The sequence below is a fragment of the Branchiostoma floridae genome, chromosome 14 (genome assembly GCF_000003815.2).
Source record: "Branchiostoma floridae strain S238N-H82 chromosome 14, Bfl_VNyyK, whole genome shotgun sequence".
NCBI classification, from domain to species: Eukaryota; Metazoa; Chordata; class Leptocardii; order Amphioxiformes; family Branchiostomatidae; genus Branchiostoma; species Branchiostoma floridae.
The window spans coordinates 11,226,695-11,239,025 of record NC_049992.1 but is presented as its reverse complement, the minus strand read 5'-3'; the positions used below and the strand labels follow the sequence as shown (position 1 = coordinate 11,239,025).

The 12,331-nt window shown below is 38.2% G+C and overlaps 2 protein-coding genes across 2 annotated transcripts in view; both read right to left on the bottom strand.

The window, feature by feature from the left end:
• LOC118431147 (tumor necrosis factor receptor superfamily member 21-like) overlaps positions 1 to 5,751 on the bottom strand; it is a 7,730-nt gene extending 1,979 nt beyond the window's left edge. The window contains exons 1-6 of the mRNA XM_035842265.1: positions 5,444 to 5,751; positions 2,863 to 3,223; positions 2,491 to 2,584; positions 2,058 to 2,290; positions 1,600 to 1,782; positions 267 to 337 (exon numbers count right to left, since the gene is read on the bottom strand). Of these exons, the coding sequence (XP_035698158.1) occupies positions 267 to 337; positions 1,600 to 1,782; positions 2,058 to 2,290; positions 2,491 to 2,584; positions 2,863 to 3,223; positions 5,444 to 5,500 (999 nt within the window). The 5' untranslated portion in view covers positions 5,501 to 5,751. The remainder of the gene's footprint in view (positions 1 to 266; positions 338 to 1,599; positions 1,783 to 2,057; positions 2,291 to 2,490; positions 2,585 to 2,862; positions 3,224 to 5,443) is intronic.
• Positions 5,752 to 9,560: 3,809 nt separating this feature from the next.
• Positions 9,561 to 12,331, bottom strand: part of LOC118431173 — a gene marked incomplete in the record, with an annotated part of 6,490 nt that continues 3,719 nt past the window's right edge. The window contains 5 exon segments of the mRNA XM_035842291.1: positions 9,561 to 10,333; positions 10,588 to 10,744; positions 11,090 to 11,160; positions 11,485 to 11,670; positions 11,916 to 12,006. Of these exon segments, the coding sequence (XP_035698184.1) occupies positions 10,047 to 10,333; positions 10,588 to 10,744; positions 11,090 to 11,160; positions 11,485 to 11,670; positions 11,916 to 12,006 (792 nt within the window).

The following is a 12,331-nucleotide window of genomic DNA, read 5'->3' as shown; positions in this document are numbered from 1 at the left end:
TATTCTATAAAAATAATCATGGTACAATTAAAAGAGCATATTTAATTGTCCTTTGCATGACTGTCAAGCTAGACATACATGCATGACTGTCAAGCTAGACATACATGTAAAACGTGATGACTGTCAATTACAGTAGTGGACAATGGCAGTGTAATCCTTAAGATGGGAATTGTCCACTATTGTCCACTACAGTAGTGGACAATTCCCATCTTAAGGATTACACTGCCATTGACCTGTATTTAAAGAAATTCAGACATGTTCTTTACCTGTGCATCCTGTTGGTCCAAAAGCTGCTCTTGAGCAGGTCCATCGTGCCCACGGTTAGGAGTGTCATCATCTGCAGATAAATGTACAGGGTCATTATCAGTAAAAATTCAGAAGTAGCAAGTAAGAATTTATCTATAGTTACCTTCATGAAATGTCATGGAGGTTATATTTTCACTAGCGTTTGTGTGTGTGTCTGTCTGTCTGTCTGTCAACAAGATAACTCAAAAATGGCTGAATGGATTAGTTGACTTGACGTGTTGGTAGAGTGTGATGAAAGCTGGAAATGATTAGATTTTTGGGCCCCTTGTGGCTTCCCTTGATACTGCAGCGCAACTTCCGGGTTTGCTATCTCGTGCTCTGAACAAGCTATGATCACAAATTTTGTGCTCAGGAATGAGTGACATAACTTTGGGCCCCCCTAGCGACTAGTTTTGGGATAGCAGGGGCACTTTTGGCGAAAACTTCTGAAGTGGATAACTGAAGATGAAATTTCATTATTTTTGGTATGTAGGTACCTTTAGACAATGTTGTACAAGATAAAATACTTATCATGCAAAATAGGATTACATTTGCATAATTAATCTATCATAGCAATCTTTTTAATGTATCTCTTGTCCCGGACATGATATGGTCTTGACATTTTAGGGGTAGATAGCTTTTAACATCATGCCAAAATGGGGAAAGCTTGACAGCCCCCTAACATTTATTTTTGGAACTTCAGGGGCATTTTTGTCAAGACATTCCAAAGAGGAAAGAAATGACGGATTGACACCATTTTAGTCATGCGGGTAGTTTAGGCAAAAATGTTTATAATGATATACACGTTATGCAAATGAGGACTTGATTTGCATAGTTAATGTGGAAATTGCATAATTCCATTGTTTTTAATAACTAGACTTCAATAAATATAACACGTGTAAATCATGATAGAAGGAACATAAGCAGATACCAATTATTCTACTGAGGGACTGATTTGCATAACATATGCGAAAATTGAAAAAACGCTTAATCAGTTAATGATTAATGGTGGGAATCTTATACTTGTGACATGTGTATGTTAGTCAATGATGAACATCACCTTCCTTAATTCATGTAAATGTGCAATTCATTTGCATAAAATTTACAATAGCTCTAAAATATTTCATGGAGGTATGAGGTCGCCAAACTCTAGTATTTTAGATATTTCATTTGATAAGGCAAAACACTGAGATAAGGTGCAGCAAATAAAGAATAGCTACAAAATTTAACTAATTGTTTCTCTTTCAGACACCTGATCCTATCCAAACTCTTCTGAAATTTTGCTCTGTTGGCTTTTTTTTAGGAATGTCTTACTTTGCTTTCCCCTTTGCTTCTTCACTTTTTTCCAAACCAAAGTGATTATGATGATCAGAAGGATGGCAACACCAATGAAGATGAGGGCTAGTAGCTGTGCAGACTGAGAGTGGTGGTTGGTGTTCTTGTTGCTGTTGTCAAGATCCTTTGGCACCTGTCCCATATTGGTGTCATCTTTCTTGGCTAATGATAAAAGATATTGTAAAAGCTCTGTTTAGCACCTTGAAAAAATAAGTTGATTCCCTGCAACTTTTAAAAGACATGTAATGGACAGCTTCACAATATACATGTTCTTTGTAATTACCTTAGCTTTGTAAAATAATGTATTTTGCTATTCAGTTCAGTCAGAAGACTCAGATCCTAAAACCACCATCACTCAAAAGAGAAGAATAATCAACTTGGACATGAAAAAGGTGCAATGGAAATTCATGACATACATATAATGAATGATTTTCTACCTGTGATTTTATGCGGACTTGTCAGTGGAGTTCCGGATGTTGGAATCAGTGCATCTACAAAAGCATTTAAAGCTGCAGCTGTGGTGGCTGTTGTGGTAGCTGCCACAGAACTTCCAGTTGATGTCACCGGAATAGTGACTGGCTTTGTCTGCTGGGAAGCAAGAGGACCTCCACACTTCGTGTTCCTGGTGGATGTCCCACCTATCTTTGTTTCCAGTCCCTGTGCCGCACAGCTGAACAAAGTAGATACCGGTAAATACAAATGTGCATGAAATTGATGAGACCTGTGGGCTGTGGCAATTCTGTTATATGAGACAGGATATTAATTAATTTCCTGGAAAAAATGATCATTTTCCTCCTAGAAATGATGATATTCATCCACATAAAACAACTTGCTATAAGTTAAAGCCTCAATCAACATGGTTCGACTTACTTTCGCCAAGTTCGACATGGCTTAGTTACGGATGGTTTACTCGAGAATGTGCCTGGTGGGCAGTCCTCACATACCGGGTTTGATCTGTGAGAACCTGCATAGAATAAGAATGAAACTCCTATGACAATAGCAACAAGTCCTTATACTTAATTTCCTGATAGACTACACTGCACCACAAGTCCAGTTACTATAAACTGTTAGAACAATATTTCATAAAATTGACATCACAAACATGCCTTGTATGTTCTGGTAAAGATTGTAATCACTGTTAATCTAATCAAAATCTTCTCATATAAAAACATGTTGTGCTGCCTTAATTGAAGTCAACATCCAAAAGAATTACATCCAAAATCCAATAGAATTGCCATGTACCTTTTTGAACAACACCTTGTCCAGGTGGACAGGGTTTCTGGTGTATAAGCACACACACTTCATGAACCCTGTGCATTCCCTCCTCACAGGTGCATTGTCTGTTGTGATGAGGTTGACATGTCTTTGTCTCTATGAACCCAAATAGTGGATTGCATGGAATGTGGCACCGCAGGCAGTGCCGCAAGTGGTTGTCATATTGAGTGTATGTGCCTGGGGGGCATATGGCACAGGTTGGTGCACCGTGGTCTTGGAGACAGTCATGTTTAAGATACGTTCCAGCAGGACACTTCTTGCAGCAGAATCCAGCTGCAGCATGGGAATACTCTGTTATCTCATTGCAAGTTTTGTTGGGTGCTTCGGCCTAGAGAGAAAACAAAATGAAGCAGTTAAAAACTCAAAGTGAAACATGCTGCTATTTATTCACTCTAGCTGCTCAATGGTATCAAAGCAAAGTGCTCAAATATCAAAACAAATAAACAAAAAATTGTTCCTCTGGATCATCCTTTCATATATGGCATAGCCTAATACTATATTACCAACATAAATTAAATTATTCAGCAACATATTGTGAAGTTGTATGTTAGAATATAGAGATAGGAGCACATTTCTCAAGAGGCATATTTCGGGGGAGTAGCATCTTGATGAGAGCAGGCCATGGACATTGTTTTATGACTATTTTTACCCAAATACACATCTATGCATGCCATACATTATCAACAATGATTAACGTTACAATAATTATCTAACAAAACAACAAGCAACATATCAATAACAATGATAATAACTTGATTGCAAATCCATGCCCAATGGCTAACTGCAATAAAAACAAACAATGGTATACAACATTGATATACCTAACAGAGAGAAAAAAATATTAAATACATAAATAATTACTAAAAGTGAAAAAAACAACTATTCTAAATCTATTTCTACTTGAGCTATTCAAAAGTTTAATTATAAATATTAAGTTCTTTTCTCAAGACATTTTTATGACATCCACATTTCAATGTCTTTCACAAACACATGTGTGCAAAACACAACACCTAAAGCAACCTAGATGATTACCACTTCCTGCTCCTATTGATGTTGTCCTTTAATTTCCATTAACTGGGATGACAATAACAACAAACAATGTTAGTTATTGCAATGTTACCCATCAAATCATCATCATAGCTCTTTGAATTAACAATTGTTTTCTAAGCCATATTAAACCATGCGATGTAAGGGGGGGCCCTAACTTTTTTTTCACATGCTGGAATTCAAGGCTGGTTGCAAAAGAGACTGTCTGGTCAAGTTTTGATCAATGAAGACATTCATCTAAAGTACATACTAAGACATTCATCCATACTGTTCATGAACCCTTCACACTGTGCGTTACTAGTGGCAAATGCTGTGAGACATTTTAATGAATGTACCTTCAGTTTTTGTGCTACACAATACAAAGAGCCCTAACTGGCACGCTTTTGCAATTCTGCTCTCTTCAAAAGTTGCGGTTTGTGGTACAAATCACGTATTAGAGTTTAACAAATCTTTGGAATGTTTGCTTGCCTGCACCTTCACGGCCACACTCCCGCGTGAAAATGGCAGTGATGTTCAAGTTATTTTTCTAAGGTCCATTTTCCTCTCAACAAACATTTAAAGACCCACATTTGTAGTGTTTTGTGAAGCTTTATCTCTTTTGTGTATGATAGATGTGACTGCTTTGTACAGGTCGATTATTATATATTTAGCAACACAAGCCGCCAGTATGCAGTGACCGGTGACTGCAGTGATTCGTTACCACCAACGTTATTGTGTTCTAAAAACATTAAGGAATGAATATGTAAAGCAAATTTTGAATGCAAATGACATCTATATACATGGACTTTTACCTTTCTAATGAGCATAGTCAGTGGCAACAAACACAGTGTACTTATGCATAATAAGTGAGTTACATAATCCGAGTCATGTTAGGGCATGTGCCATCTTGCTGGGTCCCTTTTGGACTGCCCCCATTAACTTGTTAACTCTTCAAAGGCACTGAGCAAATTATATCATGGGATGAGAACAAGTATGTCACACAAGACATAAGAGAACAATACTGTAATACATCATTCATGTAGGGTACTATTATTTAACAATAACATTATAACCTAGCCACACAGTGCATGATTTCAACAAGGATATTACAAATAGAAGCCCTTAACTGCAAGCTTCTAGCCTGAGACATATGTTTGTATGTCCTGGCACAATGATAACATTTGCAAAGTCATTTGGATGGTGAAAAGTAATGTCTACAATTGGTTACCAATAACTAATCATGGCAGCAGGTGCGCACATTCCCATGATCAGCATATAAATCGCAGTAAATTCTCATGCTCTGACTTAACCCCTTACTCCAGATAATCACGAATAAGATAATCAAGCTAGGTGTTTTAGAATCAATTCAATGGTGTCTCCTGACCATGAAGGCACATTAAACATCATGACAGTCGATGCAAATATGACTGCGCACTTTCCGGCAGAAGCCATACATGGGCATGGCAGACCAAACAAACTTCACGAACCTTCGACATATAAATTACTGATTAAACACGCTTACCTGCTGATCTGACAGAAGAAGAATAAGCACACAGGTACGTACAATACTGAGTCTCATATCCCTGAGGCTAAAGTCACAACTAATTTACAAGATGACAGCTACATGTATTACGCTACAAATTTCGGGACACTCAGGGCTTTGGTTCCTTTGTATGTGACGAGTACGCATGCGTCACTGGAAAGCCCCACCATCCCCACCACTCCCTTGAATCAATCTCCTGATTGGTTCGATATCAGCTCAGACCTACTCTTACAGTTGGTAAAGAAGACTGATGTCATACAGAATTCAGGTTGGGACAAATGCTGTTTTTTTCTTGTAACAAACAGCTATGGTGTGTAGCACAGGTTCCTGTTTGTTCATCCATCCATACAAACATTATATTTTGACTCAGTGTTAACTTCATATTATGGTATGTATTTGAAGATATGTCAATAAGCTTAAGAGCTAAAAATCCAGGTAATAACACATGCAAGCTTTTGTAAGTTGCAACTCCAAATTTTATCCAGTTTCTAGTTCATAATTTATATTACCAGTCTGTTATCTTGCAATTGTTAGAAGATTCTTTAAACAAACCATAAATTGAATCAGTAACTTTACCCTGCCCTGGTTACTTGTACATGTACCTTAATGTACTTTGCGACTGTACATTGTACTTATTTTGTGATAACTGTCCCTCTAGAGAAATTTTTGTACACAATAATTATCACATGTCTTTATGGAAGACATGAAATCAAATGTGACAGTACAATTTAGTAGGCTGACAGCTGAGTTTAATACTGTATCATGCATGTAGAAATACACTAAGTGTCCTAGACACCTACTACTATCTATGGCTGAATTCTTGTTGAGTTTCATATTTTATCATTATATTTTCTAAAATGAAATTGCAGAAAGGAAATACAGAGGGTATCCAATATGTCTGCTGTTGATATTTAAGACACTGAACTACGTACTTCAGCTGAGAACATGTTAACAAATGAAGCCAGAGAAAAAAGTGCATTGTCCTATAAACATTATCAGTAAGAATGAGAATGATTTAAAAGCACTTACCCAAGCCGCAGGTGTTTAAGTGACATGTCTGTGGTCATGTCTGTGAGCCATATGCATGCCTACGATCCACAGTTTGCTTGAGCAGCTGAGAGCTTTCATTATTATCTAGAATCCTGCAGATAAAACTGTCAAATTACGGTGGACACAGAGCAGGCCTAGGTTTAACTTTACCACTTCACTGTCAACGGCAACCTGTGTGTCCAAAAAGATCACATCATTGATAAATTGTTACTAAATTTACATCTTCTGAAACGTCTGCATGGCAGGTTACCTAACAAGTAAACCAGCCCGGCTGGTACTTCAGCTGCACCACACCCCCTTTGTTCGCGCGAAAATCTAACCTTTAACCTCAAAGCATCAAACTAACATTATGGAACATACTCACTCGCTCATCCTTACCAGCTAGCTTTTCACTATTCTTTTGGAGAGGAAGGGGGGAAAATCAATGAATTTATTGAAATTTCTGTGTGAGTTTGTATGGCCGAAGATAGGAGGAACTGTATATTTCCATCTTTGAGATTTTTTTTGCTTTGTTGCGGTCAATTCCCGCCAAATCTCGAAACCCGGAAGTAACGTCAACAAAGAATTTTACCACATGTTGTGTGGAATAGAGTACAGTTGAGTTCTTCGGTTAGGCAGGAGTCTCGCTCCATTTGAAACCGCAAATCTCGATCATGGAAACTCCAGGGCAAGAGAGGTAGTGTAGCCAAGGACCATTGCATTATGTCCAGGTACAGTCCAAGAACCTACTCTTTGACATGCATATTGGACATATGCCTTCACGATAATTGGCATGCCGATGTAGGTTTGATTCTCGTGTAATGGAATCTTGTCCAGAACGTTAATTTGATACCCAAGAATACAGTTCTGCCTCCTCGTAATAATAATAATCATGATAATAATAATGTCTCTTATCACTTGCGCTGCAACATAATAATTTTATTTTACATACTGCCTTATTTAGTTATTATAATATCTCATGTACACAATTATGTTCATGTTATAATTAATCACACTTAGTTTTCACACACGATCCTCTGTAGTAACTGCTGGCTCAATCTTTTCACTTGCTAGCAAGCAAAAAGATTGAGCCAGCGGTTACTAGGAAGGATGGCATCATTGGTGTGTGATTAATTCTAACATGAAGAACATGTGTTTTTTTCTTCAAAGACTTTTGAATCAATAACCAGCCAACTAAAATGATTACATTTTAAGATGCCTGTTATGTCTTGCCATTTTTCTGTTAACATAGCTATTTAGTAGAATTTTCTTTAGTAGTTTGTAAAGAATTATTTGGCAAATGCATTGATTGATAATCTGTGTCTTGACCATGTTGTTCTTGTTAAGAACAAGTTCTAATTTTCCCGTAATGTGTATTTTATGCATACATATCAAAACATATCTTAAACATTGTTCATGTGGCTCCTTGCGACATAGAATAATGCCAGATTTACATAAGTAACGTTCACTTCATTGCATCACAGATCAAATCTGTTGAAAAATCAAACATACATATCAAAACATATCTTAAACATTGTTCATGTGGCTCCTTGCGACATAGAATAATGCCAGATTTACATAAGTAACGTTCACTTCATTGCATCACAGATCAAATCTGTTGAAAAATCAAAATGCACAAAACTGTTAGATAAAAAACTAAATAACAAGATTGCCATCATGTCCATGTACAGTAAATGTCTAAATTTTTACACAATCATTCTTGCTTGTCCAAATTTCAGTCATGATGATGTGGAACTAAAAGGTTCTGGTATTACATCAGGGTCTGCATGGGGGGGTCTTGGTAACGCTTAACGGTGAATTCAGGAGGCCCGGTAACGCTTAACGGTAAATTCAGCAGGCCCGGTAACGCTTAACGGTAAATTCAGGAGGCCCGGTAACGCTTAACGGTAAATTCAGTTACAACGCATAACACTTAAGTAACATTGACGTGCATTCCTATTCATACAGCGCCAGAGTAGTTATATCAATGGGTGAAAATATCCGACTAATGACATTGTGAGAAGCAAATGGTGCCCAGAACCCGGAGGAATGACAGGGACAATGTCCATGACATCTGTAACCTGTAAATTGACGGAGGCAGATCTGGAGTTCCCGGCCCGCCACAGATACGGCTGCAGCAAATTTCTTATGGAGGGATTAAACTATTGTTTCAGCACACGGAGCGCCAAAGGCGCGACGCATCCCAGGGGGGTCCGGGGGTATGCTCCCCCGGGAAAATCTTAAAATCAAGACCCTCATAAATGCTATTTCCTGTATTTTTTCGGCAAATTTTGCCAACCGACTAAGCTAGGTTGATTTTGATATTTTCATCAAATTACACATGGTTATAGCTTGACCTCCACCCCGAGACCCCCCCGACATATTCTACCATTTCGATTCGAGCCCGGAAGGCAGGAGACGTTGCAATATAAGTCCGGGGAAATTTTAAAATCTGGACCGCCTGAAACGCCATTTACTGCCTTTTGAAGGACAGATTTTGCTGTAAGACGAAGGTAAATCAGATCATGATAACATTTTCTTAGAGAGAAAAGTTTTTTTGTGCGAAAACCCACGACCCTAACATATTTTCGCAATGTCGTCAGCGCCAAAGGCGCAAGCCGTCGCAAGGGAGAAACCTCATTTTCTGCATTCTAGGAGTACTTTTTGCCCGAAATTAAGCTTGACACTGAAATCTGTATGAGTGATAAAGTTTTTGAGGGCAACGCTTCCGCAACATATTTTACCTTGTCCAGAGCCGAAGGCCGGGAGGCTCGGAGAAATTTTGAAATAAGGACCCTTTGAAACGCCATTTCCTGCATTCTCATGGGTTCTATCTGGCATTAGACTTCGTGTGTATAACGGGTTACGACGAAGTTATTGGTAACGCTTAACGGTGAATTCGGGATAACAAATAACGATTAACGTTAAATTAAAACGACCAATAACGCTTCACGAAGAATATACCGATAACGATTAACGTTGAATTGGAGCGGGTCGGTAACGATTAACGGTGAATTAAAATGGCTCGTAACGCTTAACGGAAAAAGGCATGCAGACCCTCTTACATGTAAAAACTATGTAATATGAGGCTTAAAGCTACAATGTTTCAACATCATACATATTGTTACTTTTGACATCTAGTTGTTTCATGTAGAATGAGTGATCATGAGTAGACCAGGTCAGATACAGACAGTCAATGCTTTGATAGTACCAGTCCCATCAGTGCTTTTTGTTACCAACACATCTACACTGCATATTAGAGTCGTTTGTGGTGTTTCTGGGTCGTTTGTGGTGTTTAGGCACACCTCATTACATGGGTAAGCCCACAGGAGGGCTAGTAGTCTAGAAATTATAAAGGAACTGTCAAATTGTTATGGTGTGAATCTACTTCAGGTAGAGGCAGACTGAGCACAATGCCTGACCTGCACCCATTTGTACAAAAAGGTAAAATCCATTGAATTGAGTTTCAAACATAGGCTCCTGTGCAGTGTCTGACAATAATTCCTTTGAAAACTATTGGTAATTCCTAGCCTACTCTTCCTGCACATGTACTCTACACATTCTCTACTCTGTACTCCACTTCAGCCTGTGACAACAGCTGACACAGAGATTGCAATGTAGCTCTTTTTCCTAGCTTTTGTTTCCACAAACTGAGCATATCAAAGATCTGCATGTTTCTGTTACTTTGGTTGTTGGCCTGACAAGTTGCCAGCTCTGCACGTGAGATGCCAAGGACCTGTATACTAGCATCCTCCCAGCCTGGTCCAATGGTCCTTGCTAGTTTCATAAGGTCTACCTCTGTGATGGGGATGTCTGGGACTTCACTGGGTGATGATGCTTCTGAAAAGTTTTCATCAAACATAAATAACACAAAATAAATGCAGTTCAGTAATGTCAATGATAACTTCATTCAAGCAAGTCGTTTTGAAGAACATTTGGGTTAAGGAGCAAAACTTAAATTTGTGTGAAGTATCCAGTGAATGTACCATCATTATGTAATTTACCTGGTAACCACTATAATGCCCATAATCACATAAGCCAGTGAGAGAAAATATCACAGCTTTCCTTCTTTCAAATAAACAAAATACTGGTACCTTCAGGATGCTCTCCTGAAGCAGAGATCAGTGGAGAGTGCTCGTCCCCAGCAGAAGTGTTGATCTGGTTTGATGGTTCATCATGTACTTCCACTAAAAGAACTGCACTACTGCCATTGTGGTCTGGTGTGTCACCGGCTCCCATGTCATCTTCCTCCTGAAATGACACAATTTACATCATTTACATTTCTTTAAGATTCATCAAATCCACTTCATATTACTTAAGATGTATAAAATTCCAGTTAGGTGATCATGAGCTTTGATATTGTTGTCAGATGCATATGTATGCTGCAGTCATATACATTTCGTAATTAGCGTTTAGCCATTAAACGCTCCATATGCTCTATATGATAGGTAGGACTAAACAATCATGGTTAATGCATTTTCATTTTCCATGAATTTTCTTTCTCACAAAATCTTACTCAACTTTCCTAACAGCCCTTTGGCAATTAGCACAACATCACCATATCATAGGTCTTAGAGCCAATTGATTCCATGTTACCTGTAAAGGTGCTCCAATGGAAACATTTTCATTTCCTTTCTTGTACATTTTGTAGTAGACATCAGGAAGATCTGAAAGGTAAAATGTTATAATATTACACTTTTACAGAACTGATGTAATGCATACTACATGTATGTCTTTTGTCCAGTACTTAAAAACGTTGGCACAAATATACACATTTTGTAAACCAGACAATTCTGTATTCTGGACTGACTCAAATGTAATCTGAAAAATTCATAACAAGTGTCTTCAAGTTGGTTAACTGTCTGACAGTGTGCATTTCAACTGTTTGTCAACCATGTGCTATGAGAGTTTACAGAAAGGTAGCTTTTTTTTATGCACAGTGCTATAAATCCTAATAAGACTAAGAGCTGTTTTGGTAAGGATGTTCTCACCTGTTGGCAGGGGAGTCTTTTTCTTACGGCAACAGGCATACCATGCAACTGCAGCTGGAGTGATGACCACCAGACAGCAAAGGATCACAATCATTGCAATTTGTAACTTTGCAAGACCCTGTACTCCATTGTTCCTCACTTCAAGTCCATGTTCACTATTTGATTCCTTCTCCTGTTCTGTTGTTCCTGGACAAGGATTTAAGACACTGTTGTACATTTGATACATGTTTTTTGTATTCATGCTTAAAAAGTAACCAGTGATCATGATGTAGACAGTACTACTTATTATTACATGTATCATAGGACAAAAAATGATTTAATGCTAAAATTGCATGTATGGTTTTAACATTTGGCTCAAAAAAATTGTGGCTATTACATGACTCTTTGTGGGTTTCACTGATCACAATGTCACAAAGTCCTATCGGTAATACCTGTGTTGATATATGTAGCAGGTGTGGTTGCAGGTATTGCTTTTACAATGGATTCCATAAAGTATCTTGTCTTTGGCTGCATAATTGTCACAGTTGGAGACTGTGATGTCATAGGCTTTTGGTCAGTGTCTGTGTTCCCATATGCAGGAGCCATGTTTGCAGATGTAGTTGTTGATCCTGAGGGGATTGTTGAGCTATCTGATATGCCTTTGTCAGAAGAGCGAGACGGGATTGTTTTTGCTTTAGTGAGAAGGGTCTTTATGTCTAGTGTGATAGGCTTTGTTGGACTTGACATTGGTTGAGTGCTTGATCCTGTTGTAGACATGGGGATAAACACATCTGATGTTGACCATTGTTTTGATGGTGTGACAGTTGTTGACGCCATGGTGAAGTTTGATGAAGGCATGAAATCTGAT